This window comes from Pseudorca crassidens, chromosome 5 (assembly GCF_039906515.1).
Source record: "Pseudorca crassidens isolate mPseCra1 chromosome 5, mPseCra1.hap1, whole genome shotgun sequence".
Taxonomy (NCBI): Eukaryota; Metazoa; Chordata; class Mammalia; order Artiodactyla; family Delphinidae; genus Pseudorca; species Pseudorca crassidens.
This window is the reverse complement of record NC_090300.1, coordinates 138,706,913-138,729,230: the sequence shown is the minus strand read 5'-3', so window position 1 is coordinate 138,729,230 and position 22,318 is coordinate 138,706,913. Positions and strand designations below refer to the sequence as shown.

General features: G+C 45.0%; 2 protein-coding genes across 3 annotated transcripts in view; one reads left to right on the top strand and one right to left on the bottom strand.

The window, feature by feature from the left end:
• SMIM11 (small integral membrane protein 11) overlaps window positions 1-22,318 on the bottom strand; it is a 70,825-nt gene that overhangs the window by 25,135 nt on the left and 23,372 nt on the right. The window contains exon 4 of one of the 2 annotated variants that reach the window (XM_067739423.1): window positions 4,670-21,719. The exons of the other annotated variant lie outside the window; for it this stretch is intronic. The gene's annotated coding sequence lies outside the window, so the exon portion shown is untranslated. Of the gene's footprint in view, window positions 1-4,669; window positions 21,720-22,318 lie in introns of those variants that run through there. 2 annotated transcript variants of the gene reach the window in all.
• On the top strand, window positions 8,881-9,928 carry SMIM34 (small integral membrane protein 34). The gene is made up of 2 exons (XM_067737186.1): window positions 8,881-8,899; window positions 9,459-9,928. Exons 1-2 carry the CDS (start codon window positions 8,881-8,883, stop codon window positions 9,926-9,928), a joined length of 489 nt encoding a protein of 162 aa, XP_067593287.1.

The window sequence follows — 22,318 nt, the reverse complement described above, 5'->3', positions numbered from 1 at the left end:
GAACAAAACTAGTCCAATTTGATAAACAATGACTCCCTATATGATAATCATGATAATGATAGATACAAGTACTTATATTTATATGCAACTATATTAGTGTCCAAGCACCATGTCAATAAATTGCCACTGACTTTGTGGCAGAAATTAATCTCTCACAATTCTGGGGGCCAGAAATCCAGAATCAGGGTATCAGCAGGGCCACACATGCTTTGCAGGCTCAAGAGAGGAATTCTTTCTCCTTGCTTCCAGCTTCTAGCAGTTACAAGCATTCCTTGGCTTGTGGCAGCTTCACTCCAATCTGCTCTGCCCTCACACAGCCTTCTTCCCTGTGTCTTTGTGTGTCTTCTCCTTTCCTGTCTCTTATCAGGATACTCCTAATTGGATTTGCAATCTATTTTAATCCAGGATGATTGAGATCCTTACCTTAATTTCATCCACAAAGGCCATTATTCCAAATAAGGTCACATGCTGAAATTCCAGGTGAACCTATCTTTTGAGGGAACACTGTCTTAGTCTGTTTGGGCTGCCATAACAAAATACCATAGTCTGGGTGGTTTAAACAACAGAAACGTATTTGTCATAGTTGGGGGCTGGTAAGTCTAAGTTCAAGGTGCCAGCAGATTCAGTGTCTGGTAAGAGCTCTCTTCCTTGCTTGCAGGTGTCTGCCTTCCTGATGTGTCCTCACATGGTGGAGAGAAAAGGAGGGAAGCAAGTTCTCTGATGTCTTTTCTTATAAGGGCACTCATCCTATCATGAGGGCCCCACCCTCATGACCTCATCTAGACCAAATTACCTCCCAAAGCCCGACCTCCAAAAACTATCACACTGGGGGTTAAGGGCTTCAACAAATGAATTTTGAGCAGACACAATTCAGTTCACAGCAGACATCATTCAACCTACTGCATGAGCTAATCAAGCTCTGTTTTTTCTGAATGTCTCTTGAATCCATCACTTCTCTCCAGCATTACTCCCACTAACCTCTTACCTGGATTAAGCCCATAGCTGCCTGACTGGTTTCTCTGCCTCCAGTCCTGTCCCTCTTCAACCCATACTCTACAATGCAGTCTGTGTGATCTAGGACAGGTGACTTTTGTCTTTTTCTGAGCACGTGCTATAGACTGGTTTAATTACTGGACCCCATCCCAATTCTGACCGCCCACAGTAGATGCCTGACTCAGTCTGGCCAATCAGAACCATTCCCTGGGATATCCCTGGCTAAACAGGGAGAAAAGTACCCCCTTTCCCATCTGGTGGTGAAACTATTTGGGTGTAAGTCTGAGCACCACATGCCACAATACATGGAGAGAGGCTGAGAAGGAAGACAGAAATGGACCTTCCTCCCTGCATTAGCCCTGTAAGCCAGCTCTATCCCACCCTCTCTCTTGCTTGCTTGAACCCATAAAATCTCCCTTTCTTCTAACTCTTGTTTAAATTTGGCTCTGCATCCCAGAGCAAGGGATCCATCATTACAGACAAGACTCATGGGACATAATAGTAACACACCTTTGTGCTCCCACTTCTTTAATTCTGCTCTGTGGGCTCTACACAGTGTGGGGTTTGAGCTCCCCTGCCCTACAGTCAGGTTGGGGAATCTGAATTCGGTAATTAAGATCATGCAGTCTCATGTCATAATCAAAATTCTGAGCTCAATCTCAGGTTGAAGCTCCCCCGTCTCCAGCTCAGGCTGCAGGGGCAGGAGAACTGCAGGGGGACAGTGGGGGCAGCCTTCCTCCTTCTTCCTTCCTTCCTTCTTCCTTCCTCCAGCCACTGCTCTTCTGCTTTACTCCCGCCTTGTTACTGTGGTGTCTGACCTCCCCAGGACTGAAGTAAGGGGACCAGAGAGGGAGCAGAACAGTCTTATTTGTCAGTTCTGTGGTGTGAACTAGCAACAGGCAGGTGTTTAGAGCTAACGCCTTCTCTTGTGGGTTCATTTCTTCAGTCTTTGAAGACTTGCTCATCCTCATCTGACAGACTGTGCAAGGCCAGTGTTCAACAGCGGCCCCATGTGGCAGCTGGAGGCAACAGCAGCAGAGGATTATTCAGACTCTAGTCCTCTGGGTTTGGCTGAGGAAGCCAGGCTGCCCTCCGTCCCTACTCTGGACAAAGTTCCTGGGAGTCCTGGTCAACCTGGGAGGCCTTAAGAGGGAAATAAATATAAAATTTCCTATGAATCAGACAACCAAGGGCTCAAGTAATTAATTGGGAGAAGAAATGAGGTGTGACTGTATTTGCCCCTTGGAGTCCTTCATGTCATCACAATTTATTATCCTTTGTTTACAGCAGAAGTTCAGGTCAGGGAAGTGACTTGACCACAGTCCCTCAATTAATAAGTGAGAAAGCCCCTACTAGAACCTGGGTCCTCCAATTGCAAAGGCTCTGAGCTTTCCTCTGTAACTCCCTGGAGACAGCAGAGAAGAGTAATGTCCCTAAGGGCTGGAAGACGATGATGAAGGTGAAAGGAAGGGCAGGAGTGACATATAAGTTAGAGACTTTTTAAATATGAAAAACATCTTTTAAAAGTCCTCTGGGAGGTTGTACCCCCTGCAAAGGCAGAAACACCTGGAATCTGTGTTCTTGGCCATACGACTCCTGGACATCAGCTTTAATGTCCTTTCACAGGGCAGGGTGTCAGACTTGGTTGGTGGGGTCTTCCTCCCACACCCAGAAAATACTTCTTAGAAAGAAGGTCAAGTGTGGATATAGGCATTTATTTATTGACATTTTAAAAAATACCATTTCTGGCCCCATGAAATGCAAAAGCACTTGTTTCTTTTCTTTTTTTCTCTGTTTTGGAATGTCAAATCCATATCACTGCCACCTTGGTTCCCAGTTTAGCCATTCTCTAAGCTGACTGGCTCTTCAGTAACAAAAAAAAGCCATGGCCCCCTGGGAGAGTTCAGGTTCTAAAGTCAAAGGAGCCAGAGGGTATTGGGGCCCTTCCTCCCAGAGGAAGGAGAATATTTGCCCCAGCTCAGTCAACTATTTACTGGGTGAGTGGCTTTCCTTGACTGCCTTGAGGTTGGTATTTGTCTAGACTGAACCAGAAGGCCAGAGGAGACATACATAAGTGGGAAGGAAATTCTTGGCCCACGTGGTGGTACATTTTGCTGTTATGTAAGCATTCAGGAATGACAAGTAGTTGGCATCACCCACACTGCATAAGAAGGCAGGTAGCTGCCCAGCCCCTGTGACCATAATCTTGACCATCCCCACCCCAGGGCACTTTTCCTTAGATGGTATCATGTGGCCACAGCCATGACAGCATATAGAACCCTTTTTAAAAACAGCATTTGTATTTTTCTAGGTAAGCCTTCAACTTTATTTTCCCATCCCCTATCGGGGCTTTCCATGTTGAACAGCAAGGCGAGGTTTGCAATAGAGTAGAACATACATGCAGAAAAGTGAACACAATTCTAGGACGTGCCCCAAGTTGAACAAAGCCCTGAAACAGGACATGACCAGCACCCTAGAGCCCCCCTCCTGCCTCCTCTAGTCACCCTCAGCTGTAACGTACCTATTACCTTGACTTGTAACATAACAGTTTAATTTCAGCCAACAGGGAGGGTTTCAAGGTCATGGATATGTCTCAGCAATGACAGTCTACAAGTCAACCTGTAGGACAAGCAGTCCGGAGAATTCATGGGACTCTGGGTCCAGCTTGAAGGTGACATTCGCGGTGTGGAAGGAGAAGGCCTTTGGCACCTACAAGCTGTATGACATTGGGTAAGTCTCTTCTCTGAGCCTGAAAGAGCGTTCCCCTCTTTAACTGGGAATGATAGTCCCGCCTTGCAGGAATTCTAAGAGGCGGAATCCAGGAGGAAAACACCTGGCACAGAGCTATTTCCTAATGTCAGTGCTCCCGTGGTGGTATGGATGAGACCAAAGGCCCCCTTTCCTTACATCTCCCCTATTTTTCTGGAGCTTATCCCTCCCAACAACCCACACTGACATCCTGTGGAACTAAATGCCGAAAAGTTCTGACTTCACAGATGACACACGCTCCAAAGCCTGCACCTCTTGGGCGCCAGCTGCCCAGGCGTGTTCTCCCTCTCCCGAGGTGGCCAGTGCTGGCAGCCTTCCTGTTCAGACACCCTCACAAGGAGCAGCTCTTCCCTACACCCCAGGCTTCCTCCCTGTCTCCCTGGGACCACAGGACACTGACCCTGCTGCTCCTCCAAGTTTCAGGGGAGGAAACTGCAGGAAGGGTGGGAACTTGCCCAGGGTTACGCAACAAGGACAAATTGGGGACTAGAGCCCTGACTCCCAGCCCTCCTCACTGCCATTTGCCCCCCTTTAAAAATTTTTTTTTATTTATTGGCTGCATTGGGACTTCGTTGCAGTGCGCGGTCTTCTCGTTGTGGTGGCCTCTCCTGTTGCAGAGCATGGGCTCTAGGTGCGCAGGCTCAGTAGTTGTGGCGCACGGGCTTAGTTGCTCCGCGGCATGTGGGATCTTCCCGGACCAGAGCTCGAACCCGTGTCCCCTGCATCGGCAGGCGGATTCTTAACCACTGCGCCACCAGGGAAGTTCCCATTTGCCCTTTATCATGAAGGATCTCCAATCTGCCCCTTCTCACCTCTCATGGTGGTTGTTGGGAATCCCTGTCTCTGTGGCAGAGCCAGAGGTACCAGGGTCCAGCCATCCCACAGCAAGAGACAGCAAGAGCCTAAATAGAGCTTTGACAAAGATTTACATTTAATGAATGGGTGTGTTTAACACTGTTAAACTTCTTTATATTCATAAAGAATACACAGTGAGCATTGTCCCTCGCACACCTGCCCTCCATCTACCCAGTTCTCGCCCCCCACAGGTTCCTCTTGCTCTTACTTTCTTGGGCATCCTTTTAAGGGGCTCTTCAATGCCTATACGAGCAAAATCAGATCTGGATGATTACATAGATGGTAACATACTCTCTTCTTTGCTGTTTCCATTTAACAAAACATCTTGGAGATCTTTACACGTCAGTACACAAATAGCTTCCTCATTGTTTCATAGCCGGGTAGTATTCCATTGTGTACCTATATTATATTATTGAAATACAATCCACATCCCATGAATGAGACATTCATTTTTACCTCGTGGATACTAGTGCTATAGAGTTCACTGTTGTACACAGTCTGTTTTCTATTTGTTAAGAAAACCACAGCATCATTGCATAATTCTTGACGGTAATAAATTTGAATAATCAGATTTCTTACAAAAAAATTCACCCACTAAAAGTCTATGATTCAATGGATTTTAGTATGTTCACAAATATCACCAAATCAATTGCAGAATACTTTAATCATTCCCCAAATAAACCCTGTATCCCTTAGTTATCACCCCTTAGTCCCCTACCCCAACCTTAGGCAACCACTAATCTACTTTCTGCCTTTATAGACTTGTCTATTCTTGACCTTTCATATGAATAGAATCATACATGTTGTCCTTTGTAACTGGCTTCTTTCACTTAGCATAATGCTTCCAAGGTTCATCTATGTTGTAGCATGTATCAGTACTTTATTCCTTTTTATTCCCAAATAACATTCCATTATATGGGTAGACCACATTTTACTTATCTGTTCATCAGTTGATGGACGTTTGGATAGTTTCCACTTTTTTGCTATTATGAATCATGTTGCTATGAACATTCATATACAAGTCTTTGTCTAGATATTCGATTGCATTTCTCCTGGGTATATACCTAGGAGTGGAATTCCTGAATCATATGGCCTATTTTAAAATTTACTTATCTAGTCCCTCATTGATGGAAACTTGATCAAATTACATCTTAAAAGCCAGCGAGCCTCATGAGTTAGGCAGGTCAGGGCCACATTAGTGAGGATTCAGAGAACAATGGCTGCATCACAGAACCGGCCCAAGTCTTCCGACCTTTTCTCCCGGCATTCCCTTGTCTCCCGGACTCTTCTTCTCACCCGTTCTAGTTAAATCTGCTTTGATTCCAATGTGGCCTGGGATTCAGGGGTGTGGGAAAGAGAAGCCCCGTTCCTCACAGCCTGACCCATGAGCCCATCGCCCACTTATCTCTGAGGGGGACCCAGCTCCCTCAGCTGTGTCTGCCTGCACAGGCTCCTTCCTGTCTGGGTTTCCTCTTCCGGGACAGTCCTAGAGGAAGCTGGTGACTGACTCTTGACCATGGGGTTTCCTGGCCCTGTGACAACGGGTCTCTGCCACACCTGACAGTCAGCCACACCTGCAACAGGTTCCGAACAGGGAATTTCAGGAACCCTCCAGGCTGTAAGCCAGCCTCGGAGAGCTTCCGGCCACCACTGTCCTGGATGGGACCTGCAAGAGCTGGAGGCTCCTTGGTACCAGCATGTTTTTAAACAACTCTTGTGCTTTGGATCTCCTCAGCAAGCCAAAGCCAGGAAGTGCTTTCTCTTCTGAGCCAACAGATGACAGATCGACTTCGATCCTCTGATTAATTGAAGGAGAGAAAATGAGTCCAGTTTCTCTCTGCTCAGTTTCTACTTGGTGCCGCCCTAAGATTCTTTGGGTGTCTCGTTGCTATCTGCTCTTGAACCTCAGTGCAGCCTGACTTCAGTAGGACTGTGGTCGTTTGCAAAAAGAACTTATTCTCTTTCAATGGCAGCGGCTTATACTTGCCTTCTTAAGAGTCAAGGAAAAGACCACCTCATGGAACGTGAGTATTCTGCTCTGACGCAAGGATGAGCAGTTCTGGAATTTCTTATATATGTCACATTATTAATTTATAAGTGCAAAACAGCACAGATGAGAAAAGCTTTGTCTTTTCTATAGGATATAGAAGATACCATCTAACTTATACATCTAAAAAGAAAGGTAAAGAACAATGTACCGCAATAATTAAAATACTGAGTTTCTTTCATGTGGAAAATGGACTGGCTTTCAAATAATTTAATGTTCTGTAGTTCTTAGTTGGGTATATTTTATATGTATTTGCACATATTACATCATTCTATAACAATCCACAGAAAGGTCTATAAGTTTATACATGCGTTCCAGGTTTAAACAAGTTCTCCTGCCCTAATTAAAGTTTGTGAGGTTCTTGTTGGGTTGATTTGTTTTTCAATAATTATGGGAACATTTTCCCTTTCCTTATTTAAGTTCTCAAACGATTCTATCAACAGCGGTAAAAAATCCCAGATCACTGTACTGTTTCTTATGAGTGACAAATTTTATATAATGAAATCTGTTAATTTGGGCTGTGTCACATGTGGTTGTACAGTTATTTTTAAATGGTTTCTCCCTTAATCTCAAAGTAATAAATTATTCATTCGACAATTAACTATAATAAAACTACTGGTCTCTCTGAGCCTTGCATTAGCAAAATGAATTAACAACAAGTGAATATCAAATAGAAAGCACTTATGGAGCACCTTTGGTCTACCCAGCTGGTGATGCGATTTAGCCTATGACATGTCTGGATACATCTGTGTTTACATAGAGCAAGAAATGAGAATTTGAACCTATAAAACAGCTGGAAAATGTCTCACAGTACTACTTCTCTGATTTTTATCATTTCATTTTCACTGGCTCTCCTAGTACAGAAAACAGTTTTGAGTTAAACAGCAATTAAGATCTTAATCTTCTGGTCTTGGAAGGGCACACAGTGTCTTTACCCAGGGGCACTTCACCAAGGAGATCAGGAAAGTGCCCACTTGTACTCTTCCATTTTTAAATTAATTTCTTTTTGAAAATAAATACACATTCCCAGAGATATTTTACATGTATATAAGCTTCAAGCAAATAACATACCCTCCTTTATACATAGGATCGTATCAGCTATATCACTATGCACTTTTTTATTTGTTAAGATTTAGTACCAAGAAAATTCTTTGTTACTTTTTATGGCTGCATAGTATTCCACTGCATGGATGCCCCAAAATGGATTAAACCATCTTCTAATTGATGCTATTCAGGCTGTTCTTAAGCATTAGTCATCACAAGCAATGCTGCAATGACTAATCTTAAACATGCATTGTTTTGGACACGTTCCAGCATATTTTTAGGATAAATTCCTACAGGTAGAATTGCTATGTCAAAGGTACATGCATTTGTAATGTCAATAGACCTTGTCAATCTGCCTTCCATATTGGTTGTATAAATTTACACTCTCACCAGCAATTAAGCAAGGTCCTGACAACCCTGCAGACATATCCAGTGTATTCTGAGACATCATGAGTTTGCAAACCTGATAGATAACAAAATGTTATCTTGCTGCAATTTTAATTTGCATTTCTCCTATTATGAGTGATACTGAGAAGCTTTTCTTATGTTTAAGGTCCATTTCTTTTTCCGGCCTAATTGCCCATATCCTTTGCATATTTTCTACTGGGGTTTTGGATTTTTCTTATAGAACTGAAGCTTATTAAGAAGTTTAGTGGCATAAATTTCCATTTTTCTCTGGTTTGTCATTTGTCTTCTGGTTTTATAGTACACAATCACTGTAAAATTTTCTAGGTAGTTGAATTTAGCATTTTCTTTCTTTCTTCCTTCCTTTTTTTCCACCTCTGAATTTTTGTGTTTCGCTGAGAAAGGGATATCCCACTCTGACATGATAAGGGAGAAAAAAATCTACCATGTTATTTTCTAGTACTTTAAAGTATTTCTTTTTTTAATGTTAAAATCTTTGATTTATCTGGACAGTTTTGGGGCATGAGGTGAGAGATGTGAACTCACTGCTATCTTGTTTTAATGCTACTTATTGAATAATCCATCTTTTTCTTCCTGATCAGAAATACCCCTTTGTTATCTACCAAATTCCAATTCCAACTCTACTGATGTTGTTTCTCTGTTCCATTGGTCTTCCTGTCTATGTATTATGTCACACTGTTTTAGCTATTGTAGTTTTATAGGGAGACATTTTAGGGAAAGCAGTACTTGGTTCTGAAGAGCCCCTCATGCCCTTTGCAAAGCCCAGTAAGCCCCACCTGGGCTGTGGGCAAATAAAGCACTCATTCATTCAAAAAATAGTAAACATTTTTCTGGCTGGCTAGGTTTAAATTTCTGGCTAAACTAATTTCCACTCATCACTCTTTCAGTGTTTTCCTAATTAGGAAAACTTTTTCAGTATGCAGAGTTTGTCTATTTCACAAAGAAATCCTACTGATCTTTTAAGTGCAATTATGTTAGTTTTGTAGATGATCTTAGGGACAATTGACATCTTTATGATGTTGCATTTCCTATTCAAGAATTTGGTGTTTTGAACTCTCTTGATTGTTAAAAATATATTGACATGGGAGTTACTCAGTTTTCCTGGGTCTCCCCCATGTATACATGTTATTAAACTTTTGTGTGATTTTCTCTTGTCTAAAAGGAATATATTGACACGTATGTTGTTAGGCTTCTGCCCATTGAACAGAGAAAGCCTCTTTCAGCAGTCCCATTTTCCCACCGATGTAAAGACACTGCTATTGGCTTGGCCAGGCAAACTTTAGCCCAGAATGCTGGGTCTCATCTGGACCTCTCTGTTTCTCAGGGGATCAGGGAGCCCCCAACCAGACCCAGGCCAGCCCTGTCCTGGGGCACCTGCTGAGGGACCATTTGGAGGGAAGGAACAGCACCAACTCCACCAGGGCCCTGAAGCTTCCAGACGGGACCAGTGCCGCCTGGTATATCCTCATCATCATTGGCATCTACGGAGTGATTTTCCTCTTCCGACTGGCCAGCAACATCCTCAGAAAGAACGATAAATCCTTGGAAGATATTTATTACTCAAACTTGACCTCTGAACTCAAGAAGAAAGGGCTCCAGAGCAAGGCAGCCAAATGCTCTTCACTGCCCGTTAGCAACGGAGCTGTCCTGCAGCCCAACCAGGCCAGCCTGGGGATAATGTGTGGAAACAGCAGCCCCACACCGAAATCCAAGGAATCCCTTGAAAGTCTAGGCAAGCAGGCCTCCGTAGAAAAGGCCCAAACTTCTTGCTTTGGGGAGCACCTTTGGATTTAAATGGAACCTTGAGAGAGGGGTCGAGCCCTTGAGTCGGGCTGGAATAGCATCACTGAGCCACTGGTGGATGGGGGTGTGACCAAAAGCCAGCATCCTGTTTCCTTCTCAGGCTTTCTGGTGCTTTGAGATGAGCAGGGGTAGTGGCTTCCAGCCCAACTCAACCTTCACTGGAAAAGCTTGTGCTCCAGGAAAGGGCATGGGACATCCAATGTTCTTAGAGTAATCTGGGAAACTCTTGGTGTATATGTGAAGGTGGCCTCTTGTCATGGAAAGAAGGCTGAATTTGGAGTCAAATCCTTTGGATGAAAATTCAACTTCTAGAGGGTCACATGAACTTTGAGTGGCTAGTGGCTCATCTGGAACATGTGAGGGTTGGGATATATGGTCCCAGAGGACCATTCGTTCTAAAAACTCTGGAATATCGAACCAAAGTTGTCAGTATCAACATCTTCATTTTCAGAAGTTCTTCATTTTCATTGAGAGGGTGTGGACCATTGAAAAAAAGCATTAGTTTTGCAGTCAGAAGAACCAGACTCTAGTCTGAGTTTGACTATTGACCACTTTGTTGTCCTTGCACACATCACTTCACCCCTCTGGACCTTAGTTTCCTTACAGATAAAGTGAGGATAGTGATGCCAGTTTTCTGCCAACCTTACAAAGTAGATAAGAGCTAATGAGATCATGCATATGAATGTATTTTGGAAAGTAAAATAAATATGTAAATATAAGCCCTGTTGTGGTGGTGGTGATAATGGTTGATGGCTGGTGTTGATGATGGTGGTGTTGGTGTTTGATGGTTGATGTTGATGTTGTTGATATTGGTTGATGTTGATGGTGGTGGTGGTTGATGTTGATATTGGTTGATGTTTATGGTGGTGGTGGTTGATGTTGATGGTGTTGGTGTTATTTGATATTGATGGTGGTGGTGGTGGTTGATGTTGATGTTGATGGTGGTGGTTGATGTTGGTGGTGTTAGTTGATGTTGATGGTGGTGGTGGTTGATGTTGATGGTGTTGGTGGTGGTTGATGCTAATGGTGGTGGTGGTGGTGGTTGATGTTGATGTTGGTGGTGTTGGTTGATTTTGATGGTGGTGGTGGTTGATGTTGGTGGTGGTGGCTGATGTTGATGGTCGTGGTGGTGATGCTATTGTGGATCAGGAAATGACTAGTCTACTGGTAATAGCTATAAGTAATGGTTGTATTACCTTATTCTACAGGAGAACCCATCTGCATAACAGTTGATGTCCTGTGCTCTGAATCAAGTCCATGAAATTCAAGTTGTATATGTAGACAAAACAGTCACTTTTAGATTTTGTTACCTTAGACATCAAACGATTCATTCAAATGTTTTACAAATATCTGTTACTTATATTCTTGTCTCTGCTTCAAAAAGAAATAAGATCTTGGGCTTCCCTGGTGGTGCAGTGGTTAAGAATCCGCCTGCCAATTCAGGGGACATGGGTTCGAGCCCTGGTCTGGGAAGATCCCACATGCCGCGGAGCAACTAAGACCGTGCGCCACAACTACTGAGCCTGTGCCCTAGAGCCCATGTGCTATGACTACTGAAGCCCGCACACCTAGAGCCCACGCTCCACAACAAGAGAAGCCAGTGCAATGAGAAGCCCGCACACAGCAACTAAGAGTAGCCCCGGCTCGCCCCAACTAGAAAAAGCCTGCGTGCAGCAATGAAGACCCAACGCAGCCAAAAAAAAAAAGGATGTGGTGTGTTTGTGTGTGTGTAAAAAAAAAAAAAGAGAGAGAAATAGGATCTTGCCTAACAGACTGATTAATTTAGAGAGATTGTGATTAACTGAATTTCTACAAGTGGCTTTCAGTAGGCAAAGAGAAAAATATATTTTATACCAACTTCTGTGAAGTTTATCTAGTTTCGCTTTTGGAGGGGTCCCCTGGACTACAAATAAAATGTATTTCCCTGTCTTCAGACAGTGGTCAGCAACTAGCCCCAATGATTTAATAAAGGTTAGAATTAAATGCCAAGCTTTTTTTTTTTTTTTGAGAGGATGAGATAGACTTCCAACTATTTTTCTTTTTTTCATATTTTCCACATCATCATCTCACAGGCTCTCCAGCAAAAGTGTTTATACAGTTAGGGCTGGGCTTCATCCATATATTTGAGATGCTTACAGGGCAGGATAAAACAGCAGACACAAAGATAGATAAAAATGTAATCCACAGTGAATGGGAATGCAGAATGCACTAAAATGGGAGCAAAACGTCAGAACTTAAATGAATTTGAAGACAAAATACACACTTTCTTGTTGGTTGCTTCCTCATTATGCATTTTTCTCTTCCTTAATCCAACACCCCCTAATTTGCATTTGGGAATCCATATGGCTCTAAGAAAGCTGAAACTACTCCCAGTGCAAGGCTGAAATAAGAGACCTAGGTTAATCTAATCAGTGCATCCTATCTCCAGCTTCACTGACTGGGGCCAAGCTGGACCCATGACCTAAGTAAGCCTTAGAGTGACAGGAAGGACTTCCATGGGGACTTCTGGAACACAGATGCCCTCTCTTGTGCTGGATGGTGTTAAACACAGATCTGAGTCTGGAATTGCTGGAGCCATTTTTTCACCATGAGAAAAGCCAGTTTGAGGGCAAAAGCCAACATAAAGAGGAGAACTGAGAAAATTACAGAGGCTAGAGTCCTGATCAGACTGTGCCCAAAGACTTAATTTCCCACCGGAATGTTTTAGTTTATGGGCCAGTAAATTCCCTTTAGTAAGTCCTTTGGAGGTAGGCTTTCTGTCCCCCTCAACCAAAAATATCCTCAATGATACCACTGGAGAAATAATTTCCTGGAGGAAGTGGGCCTTGGAGTGGAATTTGATAAAAAAAAAAAAAAAAAAAAAAGCAATGTGATGTGGTAAGGTGGGATCATTTCTTTCACAAAGATTTTTATAGGATTTTGTGTTTATAGGAAAAACACAGATTTGGTAAGCTTATGTCAGCTCAATAGTCACTTGCAAGATTTCTCGTAACTTGACCTCTCAAAGAGCATTCAGTGAGATTTTGTTCCATTTAATCCCTAACCCCTGACTCTGATTGTGGAAACTCCTTAGAGGGCTTGCCATGTTAGATATGAGGTCAGGACTGGTTCCAAAGGTATTTCCTAAGAAGCAAAAGCCACTGTCTTCCCACTGACACCCAGACACAGTTAGTTACATGGGATCCGAGGACATTTTCCCTGCTTGATCCAACTTTACCCACTTTCTGGGGAGCTGGGCCGAGAGTTTGCCAGGGAGATGTGTTCTTGGGTGGCAATTAGATCCGTGTAGGCTCCATTATAAGCTAGACTGGTGGGAAAGAACTTCAGGTATTAAGAATATTTTGTGCAAAATCCCTTAAATCTAAAATGTTTAGGCTCACAGCAATTAATCACTGTCTGGGCAAAACCTACGTAGCTGGACTAGGAGGGAGCGGTTCCAGCACCACAGTGTGTGTTCAAGTCAGTGACTGCGGAAGAGATTTGCATGTTTCATCAACCCTGGTGGAGACAAGAACAGAGCAAACTGAGTCCCAGATTCAGACACGTTTTCTTTCTTTGCCCTATAGTAAGTTTTCTCCAAGATTAGCAGATCAGGACAGATGAAGGCCTTCCTCTTAAATGGGAATTAGTTAAAATCAGCGTAGAGGAAATCCCCTGGTGGCGCAGTGGTTAAGAATCCACCTGCCAATGCAGGGGGACACGGGTTCGATCCCTGGTCCTGGAAGATCCCACATGCTGTGGAGCAACTAAGCCCGTGTGCCACAACTACTGAGCCTGAGCTTCAGATCCCGTGAGCCACAACTATTGAGCCCACGTGCCACACTACTGAAGCCCACATGGCTAGATCCCATGCTCCGCAACAAGAGAAGCCACTGCAATGAGAAGCCCGCACACTGCAACGAAGAGTAGCTCCCACTCGCTGCAACTAGAGAAAGCCTGTGTGCACCAACAAAGACCTAACCCAGGCAAAAATTTAAAAAATTAAAATTAAAATCAATGTAGAATGGGTTTGGTTCACTGTCTCCAAGAATGGTTTCCTCTGGGATTTGTGGCTGATGGTACTAGGGTTTGTACCAAATCAAATCAAGGTTACCACAGCTTTCCTGGGGATCAGAACACATCTCTTCTAAATAAAAGTCTAATCAGCTCTGCTGCACTATGATTTGTCTGGTGTGATATAATTACCACAAGATTTTCAACAAGAATTTAGAGGGTAAACATTTGTTGGTATTTACCCAGCTTTTTGTAGAGTGGCAGGTGGCTCTGATTCTCAGAACTGATTCTGATTGTCTAGACTTCCACGAGAGCAGAATGTCAACTCACCCTTCAATTAAAGTTAGACTTTCTTCTCCTGGCAAAATTGAAACCAACTCTAGTTAACTCATGAAAAAAAAATGGGGGTGGCGGGGGGAGGATCTGGGAGAAGGCAACTGAGCTAGCTCACAGAATCTAAAGGGCAGCAGCTTATCCAGGCCTCAGGAAGGAGAGAGGTCAGTTTGCTCAGTGCCCTCAGCTGGAGAACCTTCTCTCTAGGGTCCTCCCAGAAGATGGCTCAGCTCCCATGCTGTCTCTTTGTGCCTCTGCTCACGTTTCAGATGTCAGAGGACAGCATTGCATTGGATCAGGTATAGCAGCTGCCCACCCCTTGGACCAATCACTGAGGGTGGGCCCAGGGAGTGGAGAGCTCTGACTGGCTGAGGCTGGGTCATGAGCTCCCTTATGTGACCTGAGGGCACTAAGTCTAGGAAGAAAATGCCAATAAAAAGAACCGTTAAAAAAAAAAAAAGAACCGTTGCTCAGATATCACCCTCTGTGGAACTTTCTTGACTCCTAAGGCAGACCTGTTTGCTCCTCCAGGGCTGCCATAGCACTTGGTAAACACTTGGATGGGTCAAAGAGAAAATTTTATTTCACAGAATTTCTCCAAGGATGAGAACTGCATTTGTTTACCAAGTATTTGGTACAGGAAGTGAGACCCCAGAGGCTGCTGAATATGGGTGAAACTATTCTTCAGGAGACCAGGAGAAGAATTTGCTTCTCAAGAGAGGTGGAGGGAGGAAAAGACGGAAGGGTGATTAAGGGACCTAGCTTGATGGCAGAACACACTGAGAAATGTCTCCAATGACTCGCCCACCACCAGTCCCACCAGCTCTGATCTACAATGTTAGGAAACTCATGAAACAAACGCTTGAAGTGAGTGGTCTGGGAGACCGTGAAGGGACGGGGTGATGTGTCAAGTCTGTGGCAGGTAGAGTTGAAGCAGCAGGTGGACATGGGATGCTGGGGACAGGAACGCTTTAGTTCCAGTTTAGTTTTAGCTAAACTATCAAGAAGTAACGAAAGTCATGGAGAAGCTGGTACCAAATTTAACCAAATCCCTGTAGAGTGGGTATGGGGAAGAGGGAGGGTGGGGTGAGTGCTTGAGGGGGGCACCTGAAAACTTGGTCCATCTATTAGAGCACTTATCACATAAGACTACAAATACTGGTCTGCAGTCTGTGTCCCCCACCGACGCATGAGAATATGATTTTAAAAATAAGGACAACATCTTATTAATTTTGACATCACTCACTCCTTGCAAACACACAATAAGTATTTGCTGAATGAGTGAATGTTGCAAGTGTGTCAACTTAGTTATTTACAATGGGTGCTATTCCATTTGGGACAGTAGGTACTAACAATTTTCTCTAGGCACTTTCTCCTGGTGGAAATGTCCAGTCCTCAGGCAAAATATAATGAGCATGGAATTTGCACAGGGGACTGGTTGTCCTTAAGGTCTGCTTCCAGCAAGCAAAGGGAGTTGGATTATTACTGTTTATAATCTCTCTCTATGTTTACAAAGTACACTTATCTTTCTATCTCATTTCAGTCCTTATAACAACCATGGGAGGTGGGTCAGTTCCTGGTTTTGGCCCTGATGGCTCCCTTTCCACCCATAGGTCTGACTCACTAGTCTGTCTTCAAGCCAGCTCAGATATCCTCTCCTCCAGAAAGCCTTCTCCCCTTGCCCAGTCTCCTACAGGTGTGCCCCCAAAAATAGCAATATTCATTTAAAAATAATAACAGCTAAAATAAAAGGACTTGGTGTGTACCAGTTGCTAAATGTTCTACATGTATTATCTCATGTGCCTGTTACCCATTCTCTGCATCCCCAGGTCCTATGCTGCCTCTATGCTAACACCCACCAATGAAGCTAGAGAAAAACCATGCAGTCATTTGAACAGAGGAAGTTTCATATAAAGAATTATTAAATGACAATAGGGAAGAAACTATGAAGATGTAAAGAGAACTCTAAAGCATATCCAGGGTCTGAGGGAGAGTGCCCAGGGAAGGACAAACTTGGAAGGGGGTCCCCTCCCTAAGGCTGAGGTGCAGACCTCGTTGGAGAAGGTATGGCTGCAGCCACTGGGTGGTGGAGAGGTTCACATGGTTGCCTGGGCCACAGTCTCTGGGCAGCAGTTAACAATTTCCCTGGCCCAGCAGAACCAAGGCTGATGAATGGGTGCATAAAGAGAATTGGGGTATAGGGAGCCCACTCACAGGCAGGGTACCACATAGTCTGTTGTGCACTGCACCACGATGGGAAGGCTGCAGAAAACAACTGCCCAGGACAGAGGCCAGCACAGGCTAGTGGACAGCCAGTGGGGGAGTTAGGCCATTGGTAGTGTACTATGGACTGAAAGTTTGTGCTCCCACCCCCAAATTCATATGTTGCAGCCCTAATCCCCAATGTGATGGTATTAGGAAATAGGGCCTTTGGAAGGTGATTAGGTTTAGATAAGGTCATGAGGGTGGGGCCCCTACCATGGGATTAGCGTCCTTATAGGAAGAAAGACACAGGTCATGCACTCTTCGTAAAAGAAGTGTGTATAAAGTGTGGGTGACTGGAGACAATGTGTTACAACAGAACTGCAAAATTGATCAATAAACCTCAGATCAGAGCAGAAAAAGAAATTTATGTCATCCACCATCAGCATTAGCAATATAATTTGACACACTGGAAAATTTAATGAAGTGAAACCAACAAGTTGATGAGCCTCCAATAAAAGTCGTAAATGTCAAATTAAGCCACATCATTTCCATGACATGGATTTCTGTGTTGCTCTCATGTGTGCACAAGTCCTGAAGTTCTTTGGAGAGTATTGTTATTGTAATTATTATTTGCTGGGGAGATGCTGAGCTGTCTGCCCCCGAGTCGTATTCCTCCTGGGTTGTTTGAAACCCTGATTGCCTCATGCCTTCTGCCCTTAGCTGCCACCAATCCCAGACAAGAACTTTAATGCATTTGTCTCTTTATCATCAGGAAGTGCAGAGGCCTGGGAGGCCTGGCAGGGCCCTTTCTCTAGGCCTGGCAGGGCCCTTTACCCCACACCCCCTGCCTTGTAAACCCACTTAGCACAAGTTATATTAGGAAGTTTAATTAGCAGAAAACAAACAAGTGTGGGGGGGGGGGTCCCAGCTGGAGCCCAGGGGACATCAGGTCCCCTGCTGGGTTCAGATGTGTCTGAACAAGTGTCAGCGAGGCTCTTTGCATGAAGGACAGAGGACAGATCTCCTCCTGGGGAAAGAGAGATGAGAGAAGTAAGGTTTGGCCCCTCTCAGGTCCTGAGGGCCCAGAAGTCCTAGCAAGAGCCCCAAGACTTACTGGGGGCTGCTTATGTCACGAGCACTCCCTGAACCACACAGTGGCTGGGGGAGTGGGATGTGCTGATTGGCTTAAGCTTGGCGCAGGAGTTGACATGGCTTCCTCCAAAAGAACCTGAGCTTCATGGGAGACAGGTGAACACTGGAACCGAACTCAGGGCACTGTTGGGGAGCGGGGTGGGGGGGTGGTCGGGAAAATGGAAGCAGGGAGGCAAACGTGTCCATTAAAGCTGCCGTAGGAAGAGAAGAAAACTAACATTTAATGAACACTACCAAATGCTGGGTGCCTTGATGTACACTAGCTGGGTGATCCCTTTATAAACACCACGAGGTGTGTGCTATCCGGGAATTGAGGTGCAGAGAGGCTAAGAAACCTGTATATTGTCAAACAGTGGGCAAGAAGTTCGAAGCTAGGTCCATGTGATATTTCTGTGAATTATTTGTCCAAAATATACCTTTATTTTCATCCAAGGTGAGGAATGAGAAGGCTACTGGTTTGGGCTAGGTTCATTTCTCTCTCATGCCCCCTGCACACGGTGGGTTGGCTGGGGCTCTGCTCTGTGTCATTACTGTCCTTGCTCTGAGACTCAGGTTTCTGGAGCAGCCACTGTTTGAAACATCTCTGGTCTTGGTGTTGAAGGGAAGAAATCCAGAGAGTCTCACGTGGATGGTTAAATGCTCCAGCCTGGAAGAGACGCACATCACACCTGCCTACCACTCACGGTTAAAGTAGCCCATGGTCCTCCCAACCACAAGGGGGTGGGGAAGTGCCATCCTACCCTGTGCCTGGAAGGCCAGAGCCAAACAATCCAGGAAGAGTACCAATGGCTACTACAGAATTGAACCAGATCCCAAGTTCTCAAACCATGTGCTGAGGACTGAATGTTCGTGTCCCCTGCAAAGTTCATATGTTGAAATCCTAACCTCCAATGTGATGTATTGGGAGGTAATGAGATCATAAGGGTGGGGCCCCATGATGGGGTTAGTGCCCTTAGGAGAAGTGACCTGAGGGCTTGCCTCCTCCAATTTCTGCCCTCTTCATGTGAGGAAACCCTGCGTAAATGACTGTCTGAGGGCCCAGGGAGTGGGCCCTCACCAGACACTGTATCTACTGGGTCTACAGGCACCTTGATCTTGGACTTCCCAGCCCCCAGAGCTGTGAGAGATAAATGTCTGTTATTTTTAAGCCCCATCTGTGGTAACTTGTTACAGCAGCACAAAGGGACTAAGACTCCTTGTTCCACAGAGGTTCCTCAGGTCTCTGCAGGACTGAGGAAAGGTCAGTCCCATTCCCTACATTCTATCCTTTTCATTCATATAAAACTCAAACTTTTCTACATTAAAAAGAAGTCTATAGGAAAAAAAATTGTTCTGTTCCCTTTCAAACTAACTCTGGGGTCCCTGCCAGCTCTACACCCATAGGTCCCCACCAGGCTCTGATCAGGACTTGCTCTCAAAAGGGGATTTCAGCTTGGCCTCACCTTAGAATCACATAGAAGTCTGTAAAAAACTTGATGATGCCTGGGCCTCACCCCAGACGGATTCCATCAGAACCCCTGAGCTCGGGGCCCAGGTATAAGCAAAGCTCCTCTGACAGTTCCTCAGTGCTGTTCCAAGCAGTGTCAGGAAGCAGCTGAAGCCCTGAGGGCTGGTTATTGTCTTCCAGGTGAAGGCGGGAGGAGAAGCTGGGGGTGGGAGAATTGCCTCCATTAAACGAGGCAAGAAGCGAGCTGAGGAAGGTTGAAGAGAATTTGGTGATTACCCTGATGGTTCCATCTCCTTCCCAGCGGCAGGGAGCTGGGGATGATGTGGCCCACGGGTTCAAAATTCACACACATGACACCATCCACACACACACGCAGACACACACATCTGCACACAACACACATGCACAGCATCCCACACACATATACACACACTCACGAATGTGCACACACACATACACACTCACATGTGTAAATCTACCCCATATATACACCTCACACACACACACATACTTCCACACATGTATACACACTCTGCACACACACACTCTTACATCCATACTCACATGCATCTTTTTTGTTTCACAAGAAAGAGAAAGATCACATTTTGGGGTGAATGAAACTCCTCCCTTGTCTGGTCCAATTCTCTCATCCTACGTGTGACGAAAAGCAGCTGTGAGGAGGGTCAAGGCGTGTGAGAAGTCCCCCCCTTATTTCTGGTCAACTATCCTTAGCTCTAGAAAGTATATTAGAAGGATTTTTTTTTTAAGAATTTTTTTTTGTGTGTGTGGAAAAAAGGTGACTAGGGGTTCTTCTCCTGGTTGGCAAAGAGAGGAGAAGGGGCACTTTTGTCCTCTCTTCCCAAGCGACTTGTCTCCCAAGCAGGGTGATAATCATTCCAGCTCCATGGGTCGCCACGAGGATTAACCAAGATGCTTCATGTTGAGGGACCAGGGCTGTTTCCGGCACTAAGTGCTCTAGAACAATATCATCTCCCCCACTCACCGACAGAGCAGGGGCTTTGTGACCTCACTGGACAGACATGTCTCATTGGGGGTGACACTCCAACAGTGGGTTGTGGGACAATGAAAAGTCCGATACCCACATGTACACACACACACACACACACACACACACACACACTCAGTGGTGGATCGTCTGCTGAGCAGTGAATTTGGGTTTCTTCCCAGCAGTCTTTCCTTCCTGCCCTGCCCTTTGTAGGGGGTGCTGGGCTCTGTGCTCGTTGCCCTGGAGGAGATTCAGGATGCCAGGGCAAAAGCCTGAGGGCAGGCCCTCTTCCCCTGTAGCTGAGATGGTGCTACTTGTCCTGCAGAAGGTAGAGGAGGACAGGGCTGCCTAGAGGAGAGAATGGGGGCAGAGCTGTACCCAAGCCTGGGGCCAGACAGAGCCTCTTGGGTTGGGGGAACTGCGGGGTCCTCAGCCTATTCACTCTTGGTCCCCCTGGAGTTGGCTGGGTCTCCTGGGGCAGTGGCCTTGGGCACACACCTCAGTGGGCCGGATCCTAGCCTTGAGGTTGTTAGCCCCAACAGGACTGCAGTGCCTAGGTGCCGGGACCACAGGGTTGGACGCAGGCACATCCGCATGTGCCCACAGTGAGCAGCGGGGAGAGGTGGCCTCAGCATCCTGCCAACACTCTGGCCTTGAGGGTGGGGTAAGGAGCCTCTACAATGCCCAAGTCCAGTGTGACTGATTTATATCAGTAAGAGACTGTCTTACAGAGTGATGAAAGTCAGAAAGAAAAACAGATATCGTATATTAACGCATATATATGGAACCTAGAAAAATGGTACAGATGAACCAGTTTGCAGGGCAGAAATAGAGACACAGATGTAGAGCACAAACGTACGGACACCAAGGGGGCAAAGTGGCAGGGGGTGGTGGTGGGATGAATTGGGAGATTGGGATTGACATATATACACTAATATGTATAAAATAGATAACTAATAAGAACCTGCTGTATAAAAAAAAAATTAAATTCAAAAATAAAATTAGCATAATGTTTCCTGCACAACCAAGTTTGTGCAATAAGACTTGAAGTAGCACATGTAAACACACATCTGTGTATATGTGCGGCAACTCTTTTAGTTTATGGGATTTGGTGGGGGGAGGTTACGGTTGGTGAAACCAGTTTCCAAACATTCCCCCTTTTTGGTGACAAGCACAATTTGTGGCAGGTGTGCCAACAGAACCACACTAATACTTACACACTGAGTTAAGATTTCTGTTACTCTCCGTCTTTGAACCGAACAAACTTGATCTCCCAATTATACAAAATGAATTTCAATGAATTAAGCATGTGACAGCATTCTACCTTAGAATATCCGTTACCCAGGCAGTGGAGAAGAAAGAAGTACAGAAGTGTTTTCTAGAAAAGCAGATAGTAGTGACTCTTAGGGCCAAGGGAGAAGGTTGTGACTGGGAAGGGGTGTGGGGTGTGAGGCTTCTGGAAAAGCAAGGTTCTATCTTGAGTCCTGGGAGGTACTTAAAAGGTGTTGCCTTATAAGTCATCAAGGAGACATATACCTACTGCCTCCTGGTGGTCCTTCTGCCACCCTGCACATTCTCCAAAGTGGGACGTGACCCAGGTGAAGCTTTGTTCTTTCTCCCAAGTCCTTAGTATCTCCCAACAGAACCTGAAGTCAAGAAGGGGAAAGCCACAAGGCATAGCATCAGGGGAAGGAGTGAAGGGAAGGGTTCTCTGAGTTCCTCTGGCCGCCCATGGTGTAATGCTTTGCTTGAGTCCAGACCCCACCCACTTTACTGCCTGGCAGGCTACTTCTTGGTCCTGCCCGGATGCAGGCTTGGCCTCTCCCTGGGCCAGTGAGGGTGGATGCTTGTGGTCTTTGTTGGCTTCCTTTCTGTCAGGCTGGACAAGATGTCCCAAGCTCATCTTGCACATTTCCTTCCCCAGACCTACAAGCAAAGGACCCCTGATTCTTTCTGTAGGAAATAATATTGAGAGACCATAATCTGGAGGGTAGAGTATACATTGCTACTGAGTTTGTTTGTTTGTTTTGGTTTCTGACACGATAAGCAGTGAGGTTCATTAGTTTCCATTTTCTTGCATATTTTAGAGATCATTGTGTTTTAGTTTTCTTTTTTTACTCTTGTTTTTTTTAAAAAATGTGAAATGTTTACATTTTCTAGTCAAAACTATAAAACAAGATACATTCAGAAAAGATTTCTCACTTTTTTTCCTCCCTCCTGTTCTATCCCTTCCCCTATAGGCAAG